Source organism: Anser cygnoides, chromosome 3 (assembly GCF_040182565.1).
Source record: "Anser cygnoides isolate HZ-2024a breed goose chromosome 3, Taihu_goose_T2T_genome, whole genome shotgun sequence".
Lineage (NCBI taxonomy): Eukaryota > Metazoa > Chordata > Aves > Anseriformes > Anatidae > Anser > Anser cygnoides.
Genome location: NC_089875.1, coordinates 53,241,203 through 53,258,251, shown reverse-complemented (window position 1 = coordinate 53,258,251; position 17,049 = coordinate 53,241,203). Strand labels below are relative to the sequence as shown.

Genomic DNA, 17,049 nt, shown 5'->3' with positions numbered 1-17,049 from the left:
ACCTCACAACCCTCTCGATCCAAAACAAAAACCAACCCACACGCCACAAACTAACATGGCCTAAGGATACCTATTGCCCAGTTCTGGGTGCAGTTGTGTTGCTCAGAAATTGAAAAAAAACACAACAAAATAAAAGCTGATGTTTCTGAAATGCGGTTATGACATATGCAAAGTCTAACAAAGCGAAGAAGAAAGCTTCAAGCATACTTGTCAAAAGCCAGCAACTAACTGACTTAGTCTTAATTTATACATTTCCCACCACCAAACAACCCTGGGTTTTCAAGGGTTTTATTTGTTTGTTTGAAACAGCTGTCTGAATTCTAATTCCACTTCAAAGAGCTCCCAGGAATCCAGCACAGTTGAAACATTATTCTACTCCATCTAGTTCACAGAACTGCTACTCCTCCCTCCATATTTTTTTTCAAATGTACCTCACAACAAAACTATTCAGAAGTCTTAGTCATCCTGCTACGCAGTCAAACATAATATAGATGATGACATTTGCTTAGAATACTAGACTACCAAGAGCAACAGAGTTTGTTTCAGGTGTAACCAGAAGTCCAAATTGCTCTTGTACAGTACCAACAGAATTCATTCCCCTATTTTTTCTCTCAATCCCCAACGGTCTCAGTTACGACTTCTTTTCCTAGAAATTTAAGGCACAAGTGTTCTTGATGACGGTCACTACACTTTATACATTTCTATAAGTACACATGTTAATCTGCTTATTTCAAAAGATTTAGAAAGTCCCTCCTTTAGGGGAAAAAAAAAAAAGACCAAGAACCAAAAAGGGAGTAACTAAAGTAAGAGCTGACTATCACAAACCATAATAGTATTTCCAAGTACATTTGTAAGAACAGCCCCAAAATAACCCAGACCTTCAACTTCTTTTTAAACTTAACCAAAGGAACGATAATGAAAGGAATGCTTTCCTCCTGCCAGCTCTGCATCTTCTGAAAAAAAAAGCCATCTTTTTTCCTTTAGTCATAGAGCAATATTTACAATTCACTGTCCTTGTATAATTTTAGCATTATTTCCTCCCAGTAATGCTGATTTAAACTAGTTTGATATCAATTAATCAATTGCCTAAAATACAAAGTGTTAATTTTAAAAAACAATTGAGAAACTTCAGAGATGCACATTGCCAATTAGTATTTTTTTCCACTTGACTTTTTGAGTGATGCTTTCTCAGTTACTATATCAGAAGTATGAAGGTATTGTTAAAGCGTTCAAATTTAGATGACAATACATTTACTCAAGAAACATTGTGCACTGAAGCCTAATTTTAAAAAGCAAACTTAACACGACAGAGCTTCAGCATGAGAAGTATTTTCACCAGAAAACACTTCCATGTTGAGCCTCCGTAATAGGAATGAGCACATATTCTTTAAGATTATCAGAAGCCATATTCTCAAAAGCGTGCAACGATAAAATTTTTCAAATGCTGAAGGAAGATTTGAATGTTTAGATTTTCAATTGGCTCTTCCTTCCTCGGTTAATTTACCCTTCTTTCTTTGGTTTAACTTCTTATATCAGAATTTTTACTCACATCCAAATTCCAGTCATTTTCAACAAGCTGCTAGAAAGAATATCAGTTTAACGAATAAGTATATCAGAGTCTGATGCTCACCAATCAGTTTCACTCTTCCTGAAGACAGCAATGTGGGATCATCTTTTTTGACATTATTTATTGAGTCATCTACTAGTTCTTTGATATGATCAATTCCTACAACTTGTCCTTTGGGACCAACCTGGAATAAAAATATACAGTTGAATAATTTCTGCTAGCTTTGCTTTGTTTATAGAATCAGTATTTCCATCTCCTGAGCCCGTTTCTCTAAAATAAAACAAAAGCAAAGAACTGGTAGTGTATCTTCCCAATGTAAATAAAACTAGTGCTTAGAATTACACATTCTGACTGCTAGAAGCAACCAGCAATTAAAGTTTGGCAGTACAGATTTATAAATGTTTGTTATACTCATCTTTTTTAAGAAGTGATTCAGTTAAGTTATACTGTTAGTAGAGACTTCTTGCTTTGAATTTTTAAAAATTAAATTCTATCATTTGCATTACCTCCAATAGGAAGCAAAAACTTCAAGGACAAACACTAGAACTAATCACCTTTCATTCTGAATAAACTTAAAAAGAAAAACAAAAGTTTAATCTTAAAGAGAAGACCTTACTTCAAAGAAAATAGTTAAGTCATGCATTTTGTTCAAAGATATGTCAAGATATTCTTTCAGAAGCATGTACTATAGTTAACAGTCAGCAACAAAATACCTTCCACCTCTCTCTCATATCAACGAATCTTTCAGATTTCACAGCTCTCTTCCACAGGAAGAATAGAACTTTTGAAAACTCATAACTCAAAAAAGGTCACAAAAGATTTGTGTATCTTGAGGAGAAAAAGGCCTACAAAACTGAATATACTTTTACAGACTATCACACTAACAGAAACTTCTCAATAATACATATTTCTTCTGGACTTGTCTCTTTTTTCCAGAAAAAAATAAAATCCAGTTTTTGAATGAGAAGAAAAAAGAACCTAGATGTTAAAATCTGACCATCTTTAGCAGGGTTCACTAAAAAGAAGAAAACAGTAAATGTCCTCCTGGCAATCCATGCTATCATATAACTCTGTCCTTTAATGGCCACATTTGAATGCATCAGTTATATTTCTGTATCTTACATTTTAATCTTGCTAAGACATGTAAAGTTAATAACTGGTTATTGGTATGATGGGGATTTTTTTCCATTTGATTATGGACAAGTCCTATGTTAAAAACATGGAAAAACCAGTACTACACCCTCCCCCACCCTCCCCAGTGGAACAAGACCGGCCTAGCTTTTGAAACAGAGCAAGACACAGGGCAAATTTTCACTACAACCACAGCTTTGCAGGAATGTCTGCCAGTCAACTGTACCAAAAGCTGGCAAAAAATCCAGTGCACTCCCTTCAGCCAAGGGCAATATCACAGAAATCAAAATTTAGCAAAATGATCAACAGCTTGAAGTAGCCTGATTTAAAATAACAGCACGTCCAGCAGCATGTCACAGTTTGTTATGCTCTTTCTGAATCCTCGTGGATCTAGATTACCCCTGTATATTGCCCTAGAACTTCAGAGTGTATGTCATCAAGGCAATAGCAAAGCAGCACAACTGTCGGGGTCTCCATGGTGTGTTTGGAATAGAAATATACCCCAACCTCCTCATAGTTCCAGTACTTACAATTTGTTTAGTTTGCCATCAACCTTTTAAAGCTAATAAAGTTTTCTACGAAGCATATAAACTTAAGTTTGTGACAGCAGTTTACCACAAAGAACAACCATGCTAGCGTAAGCAAATAAGGCCTTCCCAGAAGTACCACAAATGAGATTATCATCAGAGGAGTAAAGCTGCCACGGCATCAATGTGCAATCGAATACTTGTGCCACAAATCGAATACTTGTGCCACAAATGCCTGATGATCATTCTAGATCTCAAGTAGACTGAGAAGCATGTCCAGTAAGCATAGCCCCAGCTGGATTTTGGTAGCAAAGGACTAAAAAAAGCTTGAGAAAGGACATTATCTGGAATGATGGTACCGTTAGAAAGATCTTTACAGAGGAAGACAGTGTATATACTGCACTGACTCAGCTGTCTTATCCTCATTCAAGTGGATGCAGCAAGATCTGCATTATACAGTAATCATACTACCAAAGAGAACAAAAGCATTTATCCACCATGTTCCAGTAAACATGTGTCTGTAAGGCGTTTGGTGGCATACCACTAAGGAGGAAAATTGGGCAGGATTCAGAAGAGAAACTGGACATTCATACGGTGATAAAAGGACAGTGTGGTTAACCCTAGCAACAATAGAAAGAGGTTTCCTTTTTGTGATAATTCTGACTTCTCTGCACATTTTTTCAACTTTTCTTATATAATTTTAAAAGAAAAAAGCACACAACCACATCACACACCTTATCTAACATAGAAATTTTTCTATGCATTCGTAACTTTAATGACTTAACATGCAACTTTGACAAACATTTTATCACTTGTTTATCACTCCATAGATGGATGGAGTTCCTATGCATGCCACTAGCACTTGATCACTGACTACAAAGTTAGATCAAAAATATCAGGTGGAAAGTTCAAGAAGTAACTTTTAAGATTAACTCTGGACTGCAGTTCGGCGTACTTATTTCAACTTTTTTTTTTTTTTAAATATGGCAGTATTTTAAAATCCTTACAAGTGCATTGTCCTGTCAAAAACATTCTTATTTAAGTCTTAATACAGGAAATGCAGTCTCAATAGATCAATGCTTGAAAACAGTAAAATTTGAATAGCAAAAGAGAACATATGATAATTTATCATATGCACCACCATATTCCAAATTAACTTCTCAGAAAGAAAAAATCTAATATCAAGTTGGCAGTTTAATGAAGGCCTCTGCTAGTTATAAAGCAATGGTAAACACCTGGAACAGAGAAGGAAGAACTGATTATATTCCACTCCATAAACAAGTAGGAGAACACTGTAGTTAGAGCCATCACAGAACAATTTTAACCGTCTTTATTTCCTTGATGTAAGATGGGGTAGAACCACAGAATTCCTTATGCACAAACTGAACAACCCAAGATGAAGTTACTTGGAAAAGATGTAAAAGGAATATAAATTAATACTAACTTAGAAAAGATTAAATGGGTACTTGCACTGATACTGCCACAACATAGTAACAGGAAAAAAAACGCAATTTCAAAGACTATTTATATACATACAACTAACCTATGGAAATGGGATTCTTTTAGGTCTCATTAAGCACTCATCATAGAAGAAAAACAAGACAATTATCACAATGAGAACACTCAGCCACATAAGATAAGGTAAAAATTGCACTGGGAAGACAAACACATCCTTCCTTCAAGTTATACAGCAACCATTAAAACGTAATCAAGAAATACTTCCATCAAGTTTCGTCCCTACCAGATGATTTAGTGGACCCAAGCATCTAGTATTAACTATAATTAAAAATAGGTACTGGTCACACTCAGGAGAGTAGTTTATATTCTGTGTAATCTACTTCATCCCACTGTAAGAAGCCTGCATTCCTCTCCCCCCTCCTTAAAGCAATTATGTTGTAGTTCAAGCAGTTCTGATGGTTAAGTGGTTGAACTAAATTTCTCACCATTCGTGAAAAGCATGCTGTAAGGATTCCACTTCCAGAACCTACATCAAGTGCTTTGGCTCCTTCATGTAACTGATCAGACAGAAGTTCAAGAGCATATGCATGCTAAGGAAAGGAAAGAAAATGTCAAAATATTTTAAATATAACTTTACCCTACACATGTTCATTTCTTCAGTGGTTTTGGACAATGCACAGAAAAATGTAGTCTAAGAAACCTCAGAATTACTTTTTATTACCAAAAAAAGGCAGGGGAGAGTTAGCTATATAATTGCTGTTATTCCATTTACTTCAAGAAAGCATCTTTTTGTTTGTTATATATAGATACATGATCATCCGACCATTCAGGCTTCTAGCTCACGCTCAGTTTAGATACAATTACTGGGAGAGACACCATATATCAATTCAATTCTCTTCAAGTCTGGGGGTTCTCACTGTTCTGGTGGATGTGGGCCATAGAGAATTCAGCTTATCATCGTGCCATATACATTGGAATATGGTAGCTAGGAAGAAGACAGCTTTGGAGGACCAAGGAAAAAGGCTGTTGTAGTTAAACTACCTCTTGTACCACCTGCACGCTTGTTGGATCAAAGAGTAAGAAAAAAGTTGTGTATTAGAAAGGCAGAAGGACAAAAAGATTTGTATATGAAGATGTAGTAGCCTACAGAGACATCCTGAGCTGTTTTGTTTTCTTACGTGGCAGACCAGTATACAAACTAAGCTTACTTCGCATGCTAAAAAAAAAAACAACCTGTTATTGAGACTTGCCAGTTTAACCTCAATCCCTGGAGAAGTTATGGAGAAGACTATCCTGAGGGATATTTAATGGCAGTTAAAGAACAAAGTACTTATCAGGCACAGTCAACATGGATTTGGGAAGGGAAGATCCTGCCTCAGTAATTTAATTTCCTCCTATGATAAGGTCACCCTTACGTGTTGGATGAAGGGAAGACAGAGGACAATCTTTCTGGATTTCAGTAAGGCCTTTGATACCGTCCCTCACAGCATCCTTCTGGACGAATCATCCAACTGTGAGATAAACAGGATCACGCTGTGCTGGGTGCTGAACTGGCTCAATGGTGGAGCTCAGAGGGTCGTAGTAAATGGGGCTACAACTGGCAGGCAGCCAGTCACCAGCGGTATTCCCCAGGGCTCAGTTCTAGGGCCAGTCCTGTTCAACATTTCTAACAGTGAACTGGATGCAGGAGTGGAGTGCATCCTCAGAAAGTCTGCTAAACAAGGAGGTGCTGTTGACCCCCTGGAGGGGTGAGAGGCCTTGCAACTTATTTTCCTCACTTTGCCACAGTATTTCTCTCTTTATATCCTTGAATACAATTGTTAACATTTCTACAAAAAACATTGAGTTTTTAATATTGATGAGTAGGAACATTCTAGTCCACCTTGGTAGTTTTTAGTCAGGAGGAGCAAGCTTTTACTAACACTTTAAAACCATTCTTTACTCCGTATGTTTTGATACTCGCCAAACATTGCATGAACAAAATACACGCTTCTATTCATTCTTCTCAAACTGAAAAATTACATCTGTGCTGTATTTATGTACTCAAGTCCCCTCTTAATGTTCAGCCATGATTGCTCTGGTCTCCAATTACTTGGCCAAAAAAAATGACATCTCAGTCAATTGTATATTTTCTCCTGTCCAAAGAATTAAAGGCATTACAGCAACACCACACCATAGAAATCACTGTTATCCACTCCTGAACTCTTATTGTTCTTTAAGTTACAGAGTCAGAGTAATGTAGGTTGCAAAAGATCTCTGGCAATCCTGTGGTCCAACACTCAATTCAATGTTGAATTAGGCTGCCCAGGGCCCTGTCCAATCAGCTTGTTTGTATATCAAAGAGCAGAATTTCCACAATCTGGGAAACCTGTCCCAACATTTGATTACCCACAATGTGATTTTTCCCCCCTAAAATCTAATCAGAACTTCCCATGTCGCATTTTTCATCCACTACCCCTCATATCACAGTGCACCTCCAAGAAAAGAAAAGTCTGGCTCTATCTTCTCTACACCGTCCCATCAGGTAGTTCACAACCACATCACTGCAATCAACTGCTGGTTAAATTTGTTAGGATAAATATTTTACTTCAGGAGCATTTGGATCTTTATAAAATCATCTACCACCACTCACTTAAGTTTAAAGCTTACCATATGTGGAGCACTGATTGTTGCTTGGAAACCTGTAAAACAAGAAAATGGAAGAATTGATAATTGTTCAGACAGCAATCTCACTATCTTTATTGATCTTGACTGTGAAATGGCTGCGTAAGTACTTAACTCACTTCTGAAGTAGAGAACATCATCTGTAAGCTATGCCTTGTTAATTCTGGACAGGAAAATAAAAAAGGTTCTACGCTTGATCTCAGTTACAATCTCCACTTTGCCACTATAACTCTTTGATTTCATCAAGTAAGTTGAATTCAGAAGAGTTATGTTTCCCAGAATGACTTCTTTTTCCTCCCACTCTCTCTCTTGGACCCTATATAAAACCCAGGATTTGTAAGCGTGAGTTTGATGCGGTGGGGACCATAAAACCCCTGGAGACAATATTTCATCTGTTTTTCAAACAGCATATATACACCTAAGAAAAAACATGGAGGAACACTCACCTGTATTTATTTCTGTGCAGATATATAATTTTTGAGTATGTATCTTAAAAGATTTTTTTAAAGTTTCCTACAAAAATAATAAAATCCCATTACAATTCATAATGCTCACTGCCCACTACTAAAAGGGAATTGGGGAAAAAAGGAAATCAGTATATTCATTTCATTCATTCTTCTGCCTTGGAATGATAAAACCATGAACTGAATGGAAAATAAGTGTCCTAAACAACTATCCTTTAAGATCTTCCCATTTAATGCCTATTTTTCATATAAGAATATCTCATGTAGAAGTCTGAGAAACCCTGCAATGATCTCAGCTGAGCCATTTCTGTAAAGACAGACTGTTTCTGAAGTACATTGGATATGTGGTTTGGTTTTTTTTTCCAATATTTAAATATCAGCTGCACCTTCACAAATTGCTGTGGTTTAAGAAATACATTCATACCTACACATTACTATTGAAGAGCAATCTACTTGATGTATCCAAGTATGCCAATTGCATTCCGGAACAAGATGAAAACTTTGCAGTTAAAAGCTATTGAATGAACTGATCAAGATCTAAATTGCTTCCAAATATAAAAAAACACGTATATATCTGACAAAGGCAGTCACCGTTATACAAATTAGAATGATCATTTTTACAAAATGCTCTTACCTATAGACTGAGGAGAATCCATATACGGGTTGTATTTTGCATAATGGCAACGGTCCGTAGCCAGCATTACTTCAAATACCTTGTCTGATTTAATTATTCCATTTTCTATAAATAAAACAAATAAAATTCAAGGCATTGTTTCTCTTCTGCAGTCAAGACAACGTGAAATACACGAACATATTCCTAACACTGCGAGAGATCATGCTACTTCTAATAGGTCTCATCATACTAGAAATTAAACCATGATCAAATGCTGCTTAAGACAGTGAACGTGAAGCAAGACTCTCCCAGCAGTTACAGATGCTTTTCTGAAGCAACAGAGATCCTTTGCAAAGATCTATCCCCTAGAAAAGCTCAACTTCATGCATACCTTTGATAACCCTGAAAACATAGTTAGTAAGAAAATGATAGTACACTCTATAAAACAAACATGATATACTTCACATTTTTAGTTTAAGTAATTAATTATGGAAAAATCTACAAAAGCAGGTCAGAAGCATGAAGCTGCAGCTTCCTTGCTTGATATTTTATTTTCAAGCTCCATTTCTCTTTTGTGATGGCAAAAGGAAAAAAGTCCCTTTGTGAAGGAACTCCTACAGAATCAGAATTCTTATGCAGGGGCAGACCAAAGCCAAGGAGTTTTCACACCAAAACACTCTGAATCTTTGTTCATTCTTCAAAATAAAAGGGAAACGCAAAATGTCAGAAGCACTATGCAGTATTTTTTCTTTTAATTTTATAGATTTTTTTTTTTTAAAGATTTCTAGGTTTTGAAGCTCTGAAGAGGCATTTGTGAGTAAAAGAAACTGTTAGAAAACAAATGGAAGAAACTAATCACTTGCATTGAAAAATTCAGTATAAACTCAAAATAATAGAAAATGCAAAAATGTAATGCTTTACTAACTAGCTGGTAACTTTAACCAAGGGGGATTTATTTGGAAAGTTAAAAGAAAAAAAGATAACTTTAACACTTCCTAAAATCTAACCCCAAATGGAGTAGTATAAAAATCAGATTAGGGAGTTCTGAGATTGTCCTAATTGAAGTTACATCAGTTTTTTAAAGCCCCACCACCTGGAAAACCCCTGTGACCAGGCCTCAGCTAACTTCTGCAGTGGCGTTCTGACCGATTACAGTGTGCTCCCACAAACTACTCTTAGCAATCACAGTTGTGTTGGGATTTTTTCAATGCTCTCCCCCCCCCCCCCTTTCCAATCCGCTGCCTGTATCCAGGGTTTTGTGACCCTGTATAATAGAGGTTTTGATTCAGAGAGCAAATTACCACCACTGCCCCCCCCCAAAAAAAAAATTTTGCTTTTTGTTCTGAATGCAAAGTACCAACTAGAACTGTAATAGCAATATACAACCAAATTATTAAAGAAAACAGCGATGCTTTATATATATATATTTTTTTTTTTAAAAGAAGAATGATTTCTATATCTGGTAAGCCTCAGAAAAAGCACATGCTCCCCTCACAGATTACATAGGTTACACATATCTCATGCTTTGACTTCATAACTGTATAGTACAGTTTCAGTTAGAGAGAACTCCTTATTTCATATTTTTTCATCCAAGACACAGCAAGCATTTGCAGCAGTTCCTAAGTTAGCATACTGAGCAAAACAGTACCCCAAAACAAAATAAAAATCAAAAAAAATCAACCCATTAACACAATGGCATTGATAATGTAAAATAGTATAATAAAAAAAATAATTTTCCCCTAACCACTTTGAATTAGTTATGGATCCCTTCAGGGAACTAAGCATAAGAAAAAAATTCCCATTTTACTGTTAGCATCTCATTAGGTATCACCAAAAATTAATTTCTCTAAAATAATTGTACCTAAAAAAGAAAAAAGAGGGACAGGAGAATGTGCTAAGCTGATTAGGGGAGGAGTGAAAAGAAAAAGTTTCTGGGAGTTGAGAGGAATAAAAACAAGCAGCTGAGAAGCAGTCAGGAAAAATCCAAACTCGCGTTCATTTCTTTAGGCTCTATTGTTACCTATGCATCTATCTACACCATCTGCTCCTTCCTTTTGTGCCTTGGGGAAACAAACATGCAGAGAATAAACAGATCAAGCTTCCAGCTTGAAAGAGCAACCACTGAATGGCCAGAGCAAGGCTCTATGGTCAGGCAGACAGATTCCTCTAGTTTTCAGGGGACGGTCTCTATACTGCTGTGACTGCAGGCTTTTTCCACTCTACCCAATGATCTGTACCTTTAAAAAACAACAACAACCACCACCACCAACACACACACAGCCTCCGTGTCTGCTACTTCTCTCATCTACTCCTGTCATCTTTCTACTTGGAGTATCACTAAGTAAATTCTCAGCATTTACAAATCTTCCTCTGCCTCCATTACATTACATTACTTTGTTTATACATTTTACCCATTTTTCCCCTCTAATTTGATTACAAGAGCTCTACAGCAGAGCTCTGTGGATGTCTGTGCAAGACAAAACCTAAAATTCTGTTTCATTTTATTTCAGCCAAAGCAAGCGTAATTTCACCAACTGTGATGCTTACACCAACAGGAAAATGACCCAAAAAATTGGAAGTGGTAGTTACTTAAATTCTACAAATCCCCAGCGTTCAGGATGCTGTCATTCAGCAAATATTCCTGAGATTCGCTGACTGTAAGACTGCCTTTGATTAGTGCCATCTTTTTCATCAGTGAAGCAAGTTAACCAAACTTAGAGTCCCCAGCAGAACTGGGGAAGAACCTAGATCTCATGGCTCAGCCACTTACTTCGATTGTTAAATAATGCCCCTCTTCATAAAAAATAAACCCTCTTAGGCATGAACGTGGAATTACACAGCATCATATTATCCCCCATAGATAAATTCTGCTTTTCAGTTTTGTTTGGAGAACACCAGAATAGAAACAAACAAAACACAACCACCCTCTCAGAACACAAGTGCTATTTGGTCCTAGGCAGAAAAATAAAACAAAACAGTAAAATTTAGAAGGGAATTAAGAAAAGCAATCGAGACCTAAACAGTTTTTGTCCATGTTGACGACAAATAGACTTTTTCTTAGCCTCACGATTAAATATAGAGCAACACAGCAACTGGAAGGTACTGAACTCCAATGAATGTCTTCTTGCTGCAGAAGTCAGTCCCTAGACAACCAACTGTGAGTATCTTACTTCCATCTGGAATGAACCTCTTCCAGATTCTGAATTGCCAAGAAAACACATATACCCTCTAGAAAAGCCAATAATAGAAGTTTATATTGCAAAGGCAATATTTTAATTTCGTGCTCTCTCTAAATGTCAAGAAAGACAATCAGCAGTAAATTATTTATTAATAAAATGTCAATGCAAAACGTTTTCTATATCTTAAAAGGAAGTTATATCTCAGAGGAAAATCATTCCCAATTGAGCATATATAGGTTGATTTTGTTTCCAGCGATAACACGCACAGGAGACCTCTTCCTGCAAGTCGAGCAGACTGCTCGGTTCCAAGATTCTCGTAACCAGTACTGCAAACAAATCAGCTATTAAATTATACAGTGCTTATAAACAAAAGCTAATATGCAAACAAACTAGGTTAGAGCCTGAAATCAAATGTAAGCTCTGTTAGTTACATCGGCACAACCCCTAAGAGCGAAAGAGCTGGAGCCAAAAAGTAACCACTTAATAGTGAAGCACGGCCTGCAGAGTTCAAGAGTTATTCTGTGCGGAGGCTGCAGCACTGACAGCTTGACATAATTGGAGCATGTTTTGAGAACTCTGGTCTGCTTCTTTTCCACGAATAACACCGGGAAAACAGGAAAAGAGCTCACAGAAGAGCTCCCTGTGTTTGAAGGTGGAAATATACCACTGCTGAATGTAACCTGGGAAACCGGACGGCTGACTGTCAGAGAGCAAGGAAAGAGCTAAGCCTGACAAGACAGGATGGACTTGCACCAAGAAAACCACTTATCTCTTTATTGAGCAACAGATAAGTTGCAGAAGCGCCTATCTTTCAAAGAAACGCCTACTTCGCTGATGAGTCCTGACTGTTGATCAAGCAAGCTTCCAACCTACCCAGAAAATACCAGCAGTCAACACTTACGCTGATACTAGCTCCCGGATGACAAGAAGGATGTATACTGCTGCACAAGCTCACTACACAAGGCAGGGATGGTGCTGCTGCAATGGCCTGTCACAGCAGAGGAACACCTCAAACACCTCCTGTTGCTGGCTGTACATTAACAATATGCTCACGTAGATCCCCAAACCCTTTACCACGGGGCTATTTCAGCACACACCTAGTTCAGTTTCTCCCCAGATGACTTTCTCCATAACCACTGCAAAGTACTGCACTTACAGAGACAACCTGTCAATGAAGCAGTGACATTTCACAAACGTTCAGAGGTCTTAAAGCGTGATGCAAAGCACATACACTGCAGCGTGGCAAAAGATGAAATGAAGTAGATTACAGTTACTTCAGTGACAGCTAACAGTTTTCAGAGGGCTCCATCTGAACCATCCAAACCAGCCAGCAGTTTTCAAACGGAAAGCAGGCTGGGCTAGAACCACAGCTTGATTTTCAAGCAAGGTAAAGCTTGTTGGTTCTAAGCAGCTGTTCAACTGAGAGCTGCTTTTTAGGTTGGGGTCTTTTTGCTGGGGAGAAGAAAGAAAAAGATGAGAAAGAAACCACCTCAATTAACAGAGTTTTATTTAAGTATCAAGCATAATAAGCTTTCATCGTAAACCATGAACACAAAGAAAGCATTTTGAACAAGAAGTGATGGATCAGCACCCTGAGCTCCAATAAAGGACACTGGTCCCAAAACATGCAAAGATCTTTGTGCTAAAGAAACAAAGTAGGTGTTTGCAAAAGAGCATTTTTTAAACCACTCATACATACAAGTCTCTTGCGCTTTGCTTACACCTTACAGAGAAACTGCCTCAAATGTTCAGCTGCTGGTCTGTTATCACCGGGACAAGGCTCAGAAATAACACAATATTCAAACAGAATGCTGCATAGGGCTAATGGGACGGGATCGGATGAGACTGTGTAGTTCAGAAACAGAACGATGACAGAAAGGCTGAGGAAAGAAAGTAAGGGACCTTCACAGCTAACCTTGGAGTCCAGAAATTAAACTCAAAGACGGAATCTCAAGAAAATCCCAAAAAGGAAGTAATTAAGTAAATAAAGCTAAGCAGAACAGAGGTAAAACCACGTGGGAACCAACAGCTACAACATGCTAGTATAGATCTTCAATATCTAGTTAAAACTATACAAACTTACCCTCAAAAATTTCCCTTCTATTTTATGCGAATATTTGTTTTCTATTTAATAATGATTATCTTTGAAACCAACCCACCCATTTTGTTATCACAGACAACAGGTCTCTATCCAGGGATCTGAAAGTCTGCAAATGACTGACTAAGGCACATTTAACTACAGCTGTATCTTCCCCTCATACTTGAGGAAAATGTTGCAAAGTAGGTATTAAAATGTTTCTCCTGTGTGGATGGGGTGGAGGAAGGCAGGCTAGTTCTTGGCTTACACATCTACAGTGTATACCTCTACCACAAACACCATCTGTAATGCCATCGTGTTTATTGAAATGCTACGTCAGTCAATCTATATTGTCATCTATCCGAGTGAAGAAGCTTTTGAGAGCACATGAAAGAATGAAGTGCCGTTAAGTTTGGGTTCAGCCTGCAAGAACAGAACTGCATTTTCCAATAAACTGTAACAGACTGGGTGCAGATGGGGGAGACTTGACTTCTAGGCACATCTTGATCTCTCTGCATTTAAGAGGACTGCTCTCCACTTACAAGTCACATGGGTGTCAAAACTAAGTTCAACACAAAGCAGCAACAGCCATCGGTAGTAAAAAAAAATGTAAAAAACTGTTGCAGCAGTTAAGATAAACGTAGCTGGGTAGGACAAGCAGATAAGGAGCTCTCCTCACAGTAAGGCTGGAGGCAAGACTGCTTCAGGAGCTTTAGCAGGTCTTTAAAGAGCAGAGATGCTGCACGTCTCACACCTTCTGGAGCAGATTCCATGCAACAGATTTGCCTGCCTGTTTTCAGAAAAGGCAATGCTGTCAAAACCAGCAGCCAGACCACATCGGCTGTTGGTTACTTTGAAGGCGGTTTCATTAAATCTGGCACTAGTGCTATGCAATAGCTGAGGGAAGATCAAAAAAAGTAAAAACCATCAGCAAAACACGACCTGAACTCTCAGGGCATCCAAGCATGATTCCCTGTGCTGAACCAACTAGCTTCCCGGCAATGAAATCTGTCATAAATTTCTTGTGAAGGAACAGTAAAATGCAGTTCTGACTGCAGCCTGTTGCTCCACGGCCACTCCGTTAAAAAGGAGGACCACCGAGCTGAAGCACCTAAAAAGCATGAGAAAGACATGTCCCATAAATGTCCCACGCTAAATACAAAACTACATATATCAATATAACATTTACAAACTATAAAGTACTAAGATACTAAATGACACAGAGCTGTCATACTAGCAGAAACGAGGGAGAACTTCTGCAGTCCCATTTGTACACTCCTCTCTTCTAGTGTTTGACAGTGCAAGCATTTAAACCTATTTTGTGCCCAAGTCCAACATTGTAGTATTCAGGCTCTGAAGTCTCTAAACATAAGCCAACCAGTGCAGGAAAGATGTCATTAAAAAACAACACTGGTCTCAGTCTCTGAAAAAGTTTCCTCTGCTTTTGACAAAATTTGGTCATTCAAATCAAAAGCATAAGATGAACCTCAAGAAAAAATTTCACCTGAAGTGTTATTGTAACAAACATGACTTTGAGGTGTTTTATTCACAGAAACAATCAGTCAGAAGAATAAAAATGTTATACAGTTTCTTAGCAAGCTTACTAAAGCTCTTGGTGAGCTCTCTATACTACCTGGAGGTGAAATGAACAGTAGCATTGAAAGAAAAGCTTGGAGTTATATTGAAATTAAAACATACCAGATTCCTACTTCTAACATGCCTACAAGCAACAGTAATCACCTGCAAAGGACAGATTTGCAAGACTGATTTCCATTCTACTATGGGTTATTTGGCAGCTTCAGACTACCAGAAAAACAGTATTGTGCCATTAAACCCAACCGGAGGCAAAAATATACCTTCTATCAAGCAAAAGAACTACATATTTTTAAATTAAAATGACTGATTCTAAAATGTTATGATATAAAAAAGTAGCCAGAAACATACTTCTTTTTTTCCTTGTATGATTGAGGATTCAGACTTTGTTGCACTGAATTTTGGGGTTGTTGTGGAAAAGAATGAGGCATGTTTATAACGTTATATCAACACCTCATCTAACGTTTAGGGAAAAAAAAAAAGATATGCCAACACAGAACCAGTTAGGGACACAGTCCTAGTTCACACAAATAAAACAATGTTTTGTCAGTTATTTTCCCTTTCTGTTACCATTTCTTATTTTCTGTTTTTGTTTTGTTTTGCTTTTTACTTGAAGGCCTCCCTCTTAGAGCCACAGATTTCACACCTAAAACATTACCCAATTTGAAGATCTTTTTTTGCATCTTTGAAGTAGCGTATCAATGGATGCACTGAATTTTAATAAAAAAAATTTCCAACTGTTTCACTATCCTGCCATGAGTTACAATGCTTAGTCACTCAAGCCTCAACACTGCACGCATGTTGCGAGGAAGCCTGTTCACTGAATGCATACAACAGGCAACATAATTGCCCGTACAGTGTAGGTGTTAAATCTGGGGTAAGTGCTTTCTAATGGTTTTGTCTTCAATTGCTATTTCTCTTCTCCACATTCACCCAAGTTACTTTACTCTTCCACGACCAAAATTAGTCTGTTGTGGAAGAGCTTTGGCTGAACCAAGAGGAATGACACAGCAGGAAAGTAAAACCTTAAGAAGAACCATGGTCAGTTCTTGCAGAACCGGGCTTAGGCTTGGCAAGGCCACATGCAACACCTTCGTGTTCATGGCAGTTCACCCCGCTCTGCAAAGGAGGCTTGTTCTGAGCAGGCAGAAAACAAAATTCTGCAGCAAAGGCGTGGATTGTCTGTTGATAAGCCTTTACCATGATAAAGCTTGCTTTGAAAGATATGACTTTTAATTATTTAACGTATAAGAAAACACTCAGAAATATCTTTCACATGTCTAAGAATAGAAGTTTCAAAGCCCAACAATATTTGAATAAATGCTGCTTTGAAACATCATTCACGCTGCAAAATTAGGAATCTGTGCCTGAAGCCAGCCATCAAACTCTATGGAATCTGCAGTAGCTCGTAAATTACAGTTGCTAACTTTTGTGATCCAAGGCTATTAGATGAGGAAGAGAACAGAGCGTAGCAGGGAACAAGCACAGAGACGATTAACAACATCACACAGCACTTCGGTCACATTCAAGTTAATTCACCTTCACTTTCAAACCTGAAAATACGGATTCAAAAGTACATTTAACTGGTTGTAACACCAGTGGCACAACACGATCAGAGAAGCAAGAAAACAGATTGTCATATTGCAGCACACCGTGTTCATCGGAGGAGAGAAGGAAAGGTGTGATGAAGGAACCTAATTAACTCTGATGGACTGCAAGTTGGACAGGAACCAAATTTTTGGTTCTGCAGGTGGAAAAGACAAGCTGATTTCTGTG

The 17,049-nt window shown here is 37.8% G+C and overlaps 1 protein-coding gene across 2 annotated transcripts in view; it reads right to left on the bottom strand.

The window, feature by feature from the left end:
- The window catches only part of PCMT1 (protein-L-isoaspartate (D-aspartate) O-methyltransferase), a 34,554-nt gene that overhangs the window by 14,381 nt on the left and 3,124 nt on the right, over nucleotides 1-17,049 (bottom strand). For both annotated transcript variants that reach the window (XM_066994187.1, XM_066994186.1), the window contains exons 2-5: nucleotides 8,446-8,550; nucleotides 7,333-7,364; nucleotides 5,169-5,273; nucleotides 1,631-1,751 (exon numbers count right to left, since the gene is read on the bottom strand). In XM_066994187.1, coding sequence (XP_066850288.1) covers nucleotides 1,631-1,751; nucleotides 5,169-5,273; nucleotides 7,333-7,364; nucleotides 8,446-8,550 — 363 coding nt within the window. The remainder of the gene's footprint in view (nucleotides 1-1,630; nucleotides 1,752-5,168; nucleotides 5,274-7,332; nucleotides 7,365-8,445; nucleotides 8,551-17,049) is intronic.